This window comes from Mandrillus leucophaeus, unplaced genomic scaffold, assembly GCF_000951045.1.
Source record: "Mandrillus leucophaeus isolate KB7577 unplaced genomic scaffold, Mleu.le_1.0 Scaffold833, whole genome shotgun sequence".
Lineage (NCBI taxonomy): Eukaryota > Metazoa > Chordata > Mammalia > Primates > Cercopithecidae > Mandrillus > Mandrillus leucophaeus.
The window spans coordinates 95,145-106,242 of record NW_012109064.1 but is presented as its reverse complement, the minus strand read 5'-3'; the positions used below and the strand labels follow the sequence as shown (position 1 = coordinate 106,242).

The following is an 11,098-nucleotide window of genomic DNA, read 5'->3' as shown; positions in this document are numbered from 1 at the left end:
GTTGGTGGGAGGGTAAACTAGTTCAACCATTGTGGAAGACAGTGTGGCGATTCCTCAAGGATCTAGAACTAGAAATACCATTTGACCCAGTGATCCCATTACTGGGTATATACCCAAAGGATTATAAATCATGCTACTATAAAGACACATGCACACTTATGTTTATTGTGGCACTATTCACAATAGCAAGGACTTGGAACCAACCCAGATGTCCATCAATGACTTGCTTGAGAAAATAGGGCACATATACACAATGGAATAATACTATGCAGCCATAAAAAAGGATGAGTTCATGTCCTTTACAGGGACTTGGATGAAGCCGGAAACCATCATTCTCAGCAAACTATCACAAAGATAGAAAACCAAACACCACATGTTCTCATTCAGAGGTGGGAATTGAACCGTGAGATCACTTGGACACAGGGCTGGGAACATCACACACTGGGCTCTGTCGGGGATTGGGGGCTGGGGGAGGGGTAGCATTAGGAGAAATACCTAATGTAAATGACGCGTTGATGGGTGCAGCAAACCAACATGGCACATGTATACCTATGTATCAAACCTGCACATGGTGTACATGTACCCTAGAACTTAAAGTATAAAAAAAAGAAAATTGAGATGGTTGTCTGTAATCTTTTTGTTATGAATAAGCAAAAGATTGTCCAGTACATAATTTAAATTCCAGCATTGAAAGCAGCCTCAAGAGATCACACAGTTCAGACCTCCTTCCTGTGCTTTCCAAAGATAGGTCCCCTGGATTCCACATGACTGAAGTAACTGCTTATTTCTGTGATTTTAGACCACTGGTTTGACAAAAACAAAATGAACCAGGAGTGGGGGGAAAAAACCCAGAAACCCTATTTGTAACAAAGTCTCAACAATGAGATACAATGGTATTAGATACATGCAAACACACACACACCCCCCCCACCAAAATACATAAATAATCCTAGATCTTGTAGCAAATTGTTGATTTATTCATTGTGACTGCAGCTCCTAGTAATGCTATTATTTGCAGGTGGTGAGTGTGGTATGGGATGGTATGGAGCAACATTTTCCAAATTGTGGTTGTGATCAATATATTTTTTGAAATTAAAGATGGAAAAACATCACAGTGCAGAATATATAAGGTCAATGTCCTATGACACTTGATGTATGTATCACACACACATATACACACCTACAGACACACAAATACACATACAATGAATTCTACATATATTGGATTGTGATGTAATCTTTATTTCTTACTCTGAGCTCCAGTTAGAAAAGTTTGACAATCATCATTTTAGAGCTATGTTCAAAAAGTGGAGACTCTCTGACTCACTGTGAGCTCTGCTATATCTATGTGCTTCCTGGAGAGGGAGCAACTTGCTAAGCTAGAGTCCTGTCCATTGGCATGGATATTTACTGTTCCACATGTTGGGAAAACCATGTGCAATAAAAATCAAACATATGAAACAATGGCTGTCATTGTACCACAGTACACCTTGTATCTTGGTTAAGGTTCTTAAATTACTCCTTTGAGTTTCCTAATTCACTTCAGGAAGGATTTGCTGCATTCCGTCTTTATGCTGTTACTTGCAAACCTTGGGAATAAACATAAAAAGAAATTAATGGAGAATTCCAATTCTCATTTTATTAAATCTTTACATCAACAACAGTAAATCTAAGGATGTTTAAATTACGGGGATTCTGGAGCCAAAAATGCTGGTTTCCTGTAAAGAACTAAATTGAGTCCAAGTCCCATTCTTTTAATCCCTGCATTAAATGTGAAGCATGCCTGAAAATATCAGATAGATATCCAAAATCACTTGTAATTGGTATAGTAATCCTTGACTTCAGGGAATGAGATAGTTTGAAGACTAGAATAAAACCACAAAGGGTAGCTGTCTGCAGTATAATCCTTGTTTTGGAGTGTTACCCTTGATGTGGGGAAAGTATTATTACCTTTAATCCCTTTTCTTAAACGAAGGAAGCCCATGGAATACTTGATTTGGCATAGAAATTCAATGATAAATCTACCACATTCTTATTACACAGCTCATATTGGAGAGCACACATTTTTTAGTGTAGTATTTCATTTTTGAAATATGTGAAATGTAAAAATGATTACATCCTTTGACTACACAAGTGACACTTCTGGGAATTTACTCCAGGGATATAATTCAAAAAGAAGAAAACCAACATCGAATACATGTAGATATTTTGTTATAGCATGTGATTTACCCATGTGAAACACCTGTAACAACAGTAAATAGACAACAATTGGGAAATGGTTAAGTGATCTTATGTTAATTTGGACTGCTGTCCTAGATAATTATACTATAATTTTATAATGAGATCATACTTTAAATTTAATGAGAACAATGCAAACATCTGATAATTAAATTTTATTTTGCAACTTCTTATTCCTTTGATTTGAAACTAGGCATGTGACATCTTTCTTCTCTACTAAAAGGTCAATGTCAAGTCTTATATTTCTCTTTCGTGTACAAAACAGAACTCAGCCTTGATTTTTGTTTTTAACTGGAAGAGCTACTTAGTTTCATTATATAATGAACTCTATAAAGCTGCATAAAAATTAAATACTAATTTAAAAACAGAGATAAGCATGGCTGATTAACTACACTGCCCTTGCAGTCTTGTAAAGGAGAGATTGATGTGAACAGTAAAAAGACTGGATGTGTACTCATTAAAATGTTAACACTAATGACTGGAGAGAACACAGGTAATTACTTGCTCCCTTTTGCTTTATAATAAACATTTAACAAGGCAGGGTGTGGTGGCTCATGCCTGTAATCCCAGCACTATGGGAGGCCAAGGCAGGCAGATTACCTGAGGTCAGGAGTTCAAGACCAGCCTAGCCAACATATGAAACCACGTCTTGACAAAAATACAAAAATTAACAGGGCGTGGTGGTGCATACGTGTAATCCCAGCTACTCGGGAGGCTGAGGTAGGAGATTCGCCTGAACCCAGAAGGTGGAGGCTGCAGTGAACTAAGATCACGCCACTGCACTCCAGCCTGGGCGACAGAACAAGATTCCATATCAGCCGGGTGTGGTGGCTCACACCTGTAATCCCAGCACTTTGGGAGGCTGAGGCGGGCAGATCATGAGGTCAGGAGATCAAGACCATCCTGGCTAACATGGTGAAACCCCGTCTCTACTAAAAAAAAATAAAAAATTAGCCAGGCGTGGTGGAGGGCCCCTGTGGTCCCAGCTACTCGGGAGGCTGAGGCAGGAGAATGAGATGAACCCGGGAGGCGGAGGTTGCAGTGAGCCGAGATAGCGCCACTGCATTCCAGCCTGGGTGACGGAGCGAGACTCTGTCTCAAAAAAAAAAAAAAAAAAAAAAAAAAGATGGAAAAAAGACTCCATATCAAAAAAATAAAGATAAATAAATAAATAAAATAAAAAACCTTTAAAAATAATATGCTTTTATAATGAGGTGAAAATAAATGTTTTTCAAGGGAGTTTGAATGTTCCTGGTGGCTAGACTACTTTGTTTTAGTAAGAATAAGGAAATGATTAAATTTTGCCTCACACTTTGGATTTAAATAAGGATTAAATTAAATGTGTAACTCCATTCCCTTACTCTGCTGAATAATTTACTGTTTCATTAACAATTAAACTCAGTCTTTCTTGTTTCCCCTTCATTATTATTACTTTATCATAATTATGATTTTATGTACTTAAGACTGAAAAATTAGCTAAACAAGTTTATGAGATGTGAGAAAAAAAAAAAAAACCCTGAGGATCAGTCACTGGAAACAGGAAAGGTCTCCCTCACTGGCTCAGTGTGTGTCATACTCAGGGTTAAACCAGGCTACACTGAGGGCACCTTCAGGACAGCTTTGCCAGGTTACTGTGGATGCAAGCACCAGGAAAGGTAATAGGTTACTAGAAATAAAACAGTAACTTATTTATGTAACTGAGAAAAAACAGCACAAATGTTAGAGGTAAGAAAAGCTGATGGATTTCTGTTTTTATCCCTCTTTTAAGTTTTTTTTTTTTTTAACTTTATCTAATATCTAGAAGCCTCAAATGGCATAGCTAAATACTTTCCTGCCTGCCTCTAGGACGTAGGGAAGGAAAGAGGAGGGGCATCACAACATTGGGAAATGCACTTTCTTGTGGGCTAGCAGCACCTGTCAAAACATGCCAGCTGTATTTGGGCCTTGGAACAGGTGGTGAAGGCTCAATTTGGAATGGAACTGGTTGCAATTTACCTGAGCTACATGACGAAGGCTACTTTCATCTTTATCAGTAGGTAGATCATAAGGCCAAACTCCAGTGTATGACTTAGTCATAAAGGAAAGTTGGACCCAAGCACTGGCCATCGCTGAGAAGACAAAGAGCTACAGGTGTCCAACAGCTGAAACACTTCTGGAAGTGCCTCATTAGGGACAGAAAGGGGGGCCAGTAACTCTCAGAGAAGTGGCTCTGGCTCATGTGCTATCATTTATGAAGGCTGAGCCCTTCCCTTCACCCCACACCCTCTATATCCACTCACGTTGGTGCTCTGAGATTCATTATGGGAGGCCTGACGTTCCATCAAAGTAACAGATGGCAGGAGTGGGCGGGCATATCTGGCAAAGATTCTAAATTCTACTTGCAAGAAGAAAATTTAAAATGGTCCTGAAATTCCTTCAAATGGGTTCATGCCTATATGATGGTCTGATCCTGAAATCAACAATATTTAGGATCAATGAGCTGCCTAGTTGGGTTCAGTCTCTCGTTGAGGGAGGACAACATTTGGATTAGGGCAGTTGCCTCTCACCAAAAAAACATATAATGTTCTTCACTGCTGGAGTGAGTCATACTGTCTTCTCTGAGCCAGTTGATGATTGCATTTTGCCGGTGTTAGCCATGGAAATTCTTTTAATTCAAATAGTTCAAATATAACAATAGCTAGATCTACAGTTCTGTCCTTCCAGCGTGTTTTTTCGACCTTCTTCTTCTGGTTTCTACCTCCTGCCCTGCTTTCTCTTTGGGAAATTTTAAAGTTTTTAATTTTCAGAGATAGGGCTGTCTGTCTCCCAGGCTGGAGTACAATGGCACAATCATGGCTCACTGCAGCCTTGACCTCCTGGGCTCAAGCAATCCTCCCACCTCAATTTCCTGAGTAGCTGAGATTATAGGCGTGTGCTACTATGCCCCGCTAGTTTTTTTGTTGTTGTTGTTTTGTTTTTTTTGAGACAGAGTCTCACTCTGTCACCAGGCTGGAGTGCAGTGGCGCAGACTCGGCTCACTGCAACCTCTGCCCCCTGAGTTCAAGAGATTCCCCTGCCTGTCTCCTGAGTACCTGGGACTACAGGTGCACACTACCACATCCGGCTAATTTTTTGTATTTTAGTAGAGATGGGGTTTCACCATGTTGGCCAGGATGGTCTTGATCTCCGGACTTCGTGATCCACCTGCCTTGGCCTCCCAAAGTGCTGGGATTACAGGTGTGAGCCACCACGCCTGGCAGCTAATTTTTAAAAAATTTTAATTTTTGCAGAAACAGAGTCTCTCTCACTATGTTGCTCAGGCTGGTCTTGAATTTCTGGCCTCAAGCAATCCTCCCAATTTAGCCTCCCAAAGTGCTGGGATTACAAACATAAGCCACTGCACCTGGCCAGAGAAATTTTTAAAATCAGAAGGTCTTAGGTGGGGTGTTCAATTACAAGATGGGTTACGTGATCCAGACCTCGCCAATCAAAGTATGCCATCTCTCTGGCCATAACGATTGCTTTGGCAAGTCATGTGATCCAGCAGGACTAATCATCTGGGCTACAACAGAACACTGCTTTTTAGAAAATGATTTAAGATAAAGAACTTCAAATTTATGCAGAAGAAGTGAGAATAAATATGAACCTCCTTGTACTCAATACCCAGCTCCAACATTTATCAACTCGTGGTCAAATCTTGAAAAAGGTATCTTTTCACACTGGGAATGATGGACCTAGAAGGATGTTGTTGTCAACAGACATCAGGTCAGTGGAGAGCCTGACTTCAAAATAAACCCTAAATAGAAAGTAGAATAGAAGCAGAGTCCTGAGGACCTTATTTGAGTTCCTTAACCCATTAATGTTGGAGGTTGCAAATTTTTTTGTGTGAAAAACCAGACCTTGGTGATGACCTTGAGCATTAGGATATAAATAACTCCTACTAGCTTAGAGTTCCAACAGTGGAACACTAGGCATAAACGGGTTAATCCAGCTGGGTCTGAAGCCACCATTACCCCTGTACTGTCTTTCTGTTGAAGCCATATTTAGGCAAATCTCTGGCACTTGCAGAAAGTGCTGTCCAATATGAAAACCTTAAATAAACACTTCATAATACTTTTTAAAATCTTTTGTTTATCTTTGAGGTATTTGGAAAGTAGAAATTTTATGGAAATCTTTAAGGGAATAAAAGAAACGGGGAGCTCTGGACATACTAAAACAAAATCATCAGCATTTTAATTATACTCTGCCCAAAGGATACTTCCAGTCCCATTTGGTACAACCATCTACTAAACATTTTAAAGTAAATCACATAAATAGCATTAAGAGATGTAACAAAGGGTACATGGTTTCACCCCTAAAAACAGACAGACAAACTAATTGAGTCTCGAAACCTTCCCCCCCAGAATTTCTGATTCTGAATTATCCTCAAAGCAAAGAATGGATGAGCACAATCACTCCTACATTAGCATTCTGGTATTCCATCCTTTCATATGTAATGAACTATTTTTCTGGCTGTTTCTCCTCTACCTTCCACTTTGTTAGCACAATACTTACACTTTTGCTTTGCTAGTTCTTGTATTAGATCTTCATATACTTGCAAAAAGAGGTCCTCTTCAGATTTTGTTCCATCTAGGTACACTACGAAGGGGAAAAGAGAGCGGTTCAAATGCTAACAGGCTTATTAATATACAATGTTTACTTTGGCACCCAACGTCTCTTGTAAATGCCAATAGGTTTAACCAAGGCACCCAGGACCATAACTTAAAAGAAAATTAATAGTGATTGAAGAAAGAAATAGATACTAGCCAGGTATAATAGGTCAAAAATGCTGGATTGTTACAGATAAATCCACACTGGCTTATGTGAAAATTATTTAATTAAAAGAGAAGAGAAAGAAAGAAGAAAAGAGGAATGAAACAGAAGAAAGTAAGTGGTGTTCTGCATATGGCACTTTTGATGCACTGAAGGTGTTCACCCAAAAGGGTCACTTAAGGAGTAATTCTTCAACATACTTAGACATGAGGATCACCTGGGAAGCTTCTTAAACCATGCAGCGGTCTGGGATCTGCAACATATGTACTAACTCAGAATTCACCAGGCTCAGAAAATATGTGTGTGTGTGTGTGTGTGTGTGTGTGTGTGTGTGTGTGTGTTTTCAGCTATCAGAGAAAAGATGTATTTTTAATAAAACTGGCATAAGCAGCTTTGGAGAAAAAGTAGATGTTGTCTAGGTTAAAGGAAGGAAAGGGCCTTCTGGTCAGAAAATAGCAGGGGAAGGCAAGAGCAATGATGCACCATTTGGAATGGCTAGAATAGGAGGAAGCTCTGGGAACAACATGAGGTGAGATTCTAGAGCAAGACTGTACCTCAGTACCTCAGTCGTTAGAGACCTTGATGTCTGGCTGTTTGGATTGTATCTCAAAGATCTGGAGACGTCTCAAGGTATTCAAGCAGGGCAAGAGCCTGATTAGATTTGCATTTTAGGTAAAAGGGAGAGAAGGGAAGCAAGAGGATGTTCTTGCAACCAATGATCCAAGGTGGACATGGTGCAGCCAGAATCTCAGCATTGGCCCTGGGGATACACTCCGTATGCATTCCACACGGCTCTGACATAGCTACCTATCCTGGAGGCCAACAGGCTTCTCACAACACGGACAAGTCCCCTTTATTGTGAAAAGCATACATCAGTTCTAACTCCTTTGTCTTATAGAACAGCCTTCTGCCATCTTCTCTGCATCGAGTGCCCTATTCCAGTGATCTGTTCTTAGCTCAAGCCCACAGATCCGGATGCTTACCTCCAAATTGCTACATATGTCTCCCAGGCACCTCAACCTTATTATATGCAAAACAGACATGCATTCCTCCCTTACAGGTCTGCAATGCCTTCACTTTTTTCTAACATCCGTCAGTTGCTGAGGCATCTGTCATCTTCCCGCCCCCTCCATAGCTGTTCTATCACCCATTTCTACTGAGTGCAGGCGTCTAACATCACACCCTGTAAATCTATCCTCCTCCATTCTCCACACAGCCAGAGGGGTCTTAACTAAAAAGAATTTGTATCAATCATGTCCTTGTTTAAAACTTCTCTCTAGAGAGCTTCTCACTTCTCTGAGAATAATGATCAAAGTCCTTACCTAGACTATTGGCCTTATAGGGTCTGGACCCTGCCTGTATCACCAGCATCAATCTGCTCCCTTGGTTTTCTTTACCAGAAAGTTTTCTCCGCACCAGCTTTCTTTCAGGGGCTTCTCATTCCTTCGTGTCCTCTGGTCCTTTCGTGTGCCATACCCACTTTCTGGGGTGATCTTCTATTCCCCAATGCATCTCCTTTGTTCAGTTAAACTCATCAAAGGTTGGTTAAATGTGACTTCCTCAAGGAAGCCTTCCCTGACTACTGGGATCTCGGCAGTCCCCTAGAGCTTGGTGTCACAGAACTTACAGCAGCTGGAAAGGACAGGCTGGTGTCTCTAGCACCTGTTTCCACGATAGAATGTCACCTGCATGACAGCAGGGGCTGGGTCTGCCTTATTCCCCTTAACATCTCCAGGGTAGCACCAGAAGGCATTCATTCGATACTGGTTGAATGAATAACCATCCAGAGGCTGATGAGAGCCACAGAGAGAAGCAGAAACCAGGAGAACCAGCTATGGAAGAGGAGAAGCCCAGAGGGTTCTTGCTTAAGTGTCCCTTTATACTTTTCTATGAGTCCTTTCTTTTCTATACTTTGAGGCAAATGACAAGTAAAAGGGGGACTTTTTGAACAGAGGGAGAAAAGGCACTTACCAACTTCCCATGTGATGTCTTGCATTTCTTGTCTGTGCTTTAGATACATGGGCCACACATGGCCATCAAAGTATCCTGGAGAGTCTGGAGGCTCATAGACCCTTGTACTATCAAAACACGTAGGAAACTTTATGTTGACAGAAACACACAATTGATAAAGTAAAATATGAATGGTCAGGATAATGGAGAAATCACTCAGAGGCTGAATCTAAACAGTGTGCTACATGTTTTAACTCAATGGCAGTTAGAAAGACAGTAGTAACGTGGATTTAGTTCTCTGATCCTAAAATTAATTTTGTAATCCACTGACTATCATTCTTAATTATCCTTTTTCCTTCTAGTGCTTTATAAGAGAATTAAGAGACAAATAGTGTAAATAATGATGGAGAGACCACTATGTTGGATTAAGCTTTCACCTAATTGGTGTTCTCTGTAGCTGTGGCAGAACAGGCTCACTCACATTAAAATCATAATCACCATGGGCTTGTTTTGTTTGAGGATCTAGGAGAAATGAGTCAAAAGCTTGATATAAGGCCCTTTTCTTAGAAAGTAATTTGCATTACTTTGTGTGGATGACCATTTATGGAAAAAGGTTTTGCTCCTTTTATAAAGAAGAGTTAAGGCTTCCTGTGTCTGAAAAATGACATTGCTCAATAATGTTGCTGTCCTCATTTTTCTTCTAAATTTTTTGTTTTCAATTACAACTCACAAAGATGATTTCACAACTTACCTCCTCCTCCTTTTACATTCTTCATATGGAATAGTCAGGAAATAGCATCTATTCCATATAGTGTCAAGGGGCCTAAAATAACAGCATACTTAGTTCACAAGGATTTTTCTTCCCCCCATTCACTCAGAGCCAATATTAGAGTGGAGATGCTTACTTATAATTAAAAAGAAGAAAACCTTCGATGATTAAAATGGGAATTTCCTCAGCACTTTCCCGGTCTGTCGATACCACAGAGCGTCTTGCGCTTTCCATCCAGCAGGAAATGGTTGACATCATTTTTTCCATGTTAAGAGCTTCAAGCACTTCGAACAAACACACAAAAATATGCAATCAATATAGCAAAACATTTTGTGATGTGACTTTTTGTGATGCATATATCCAGGATTCTGTAAACATATAGACCACCATTTTATTTCCCTTCAAAACTCCTAATAACAAATATTTTAGATGACACTTTGAAACTCTAATACTGATAAACCAGAGTGAAACGTTTTTATTAAGGAAAATTTCAAACATACAAAAAAGTAAAGTACAGTGAACTCCTACGTCCCTAATACCAGCTCTGACAATCAGAAACCCATGGCTAACCTTGCTTTACTTGTAACTTTGATTCTCTCCTGACTACACAAAAATGTAAAATTTTTAGGAGATGAAATATCTACAGATAAGTTCGAAAGACACATGACTCATGGGGGGAAATATCTGTAATGTCCTTGGCAAAGAGTTAAGATATTTAATCAGCAAAGAGCTCTTCTAGATAAATAACTAAAAGTCAGACAATTTGTAAAGAACACAAATGTGTCATTGTCACACTCTAAAATGTACATACTTCTCGAGCTAGTCGTGATTTTAGAGAAGTAGCCTATAGCTTTTAAAATATGGTACTTAAACCAGTAGTATTAGCATCACCTGGGAACTTGTCAGAAAGGCAAATTCTCAGCTCCACTCCAGAACTACTTAATTGAGCCAACAGCACTTAAGAGTGTTTTTTAGCGGAAGGTTTTTCAATGATGGATTAATTTATTTAATAGACATAGGACTATCAAGGTTTTTTTTTTCTTTGTTCTGGTGTTAGTTTTGGTAAGTGATGTCTTTCTAGGAAATTGTCAATTTCACCTAACTTTTCAAACTTATTTGTATAATGAGTGTTCATAATATCCTTTTATCTCTTTAATGTCTACCGATAATGTTTACAGTGATATTACCTTTTTTGCTTTTGGAATTTGTAATCTGTTCCATCTCTATATTTTTTATCAGACTTAGTTAATCTGGGGATTGCTCAGATTCTTGAAGTTTTATGTCTTAAACCAAATTTGAGAAGTTTTTTTTTTTTTTTTTTGAGACGGAGTCTCGCTCTGTTGCCCAGGC

At 39.5% G+C, this 11,098-nt stretch overlaps 1 protein-coding gene across 4 annotated transcripts in view; it reads right to left on the bottom strand.

Annotated features, from left to right (window-relative positions):
• Nucleotides 1-622: 622 nt before the first annotated feature.
• NMRK1 (nicotinamide riboside kinase 1) overlaps nucleotides 623-11,098 on the bottom strand; it is a 28,879-nt gene continuing 18,403 nt past the window's right edge. For 2 of the 4 annotated variants that reach the window (XM_011968240.1, XM_011968238.1), the window contains 5 exons: nucleotides 9,885-10,032; nucleotides 9,731-9,802; nucleotides 9,001-9,107; nucleotides 6,772-6,855; nucleotides 1,222-1,589 (listed from right to left, as the gene is read on the bottom strand). In XM_011968240.1, coding sequence (XP_011823630.1) covers nucleotides 1,570-1,589; nucleotides 6,772-6,855; nucleotides 9,001-9,107; nucleotides 9,731-9,802; nucleotides 9,885-10,032 — 431 coding nt within the window. In that variant the 3' untranslated portion in view covers nucleotides 1,222-1,569. Of the gene's footprint in view, nucleotides 1,590-6,771; nucleotides 6,856-9,000; nucleotides 9,108-9,730; nucleotides 9,803-9,884; nucleotides 10,033-11,098 lie in introns of all 4 variants that reach the window. The other 2 variants (XM_011968239.1, XM_011968242.1) reach the window with 2 other exon arrangements.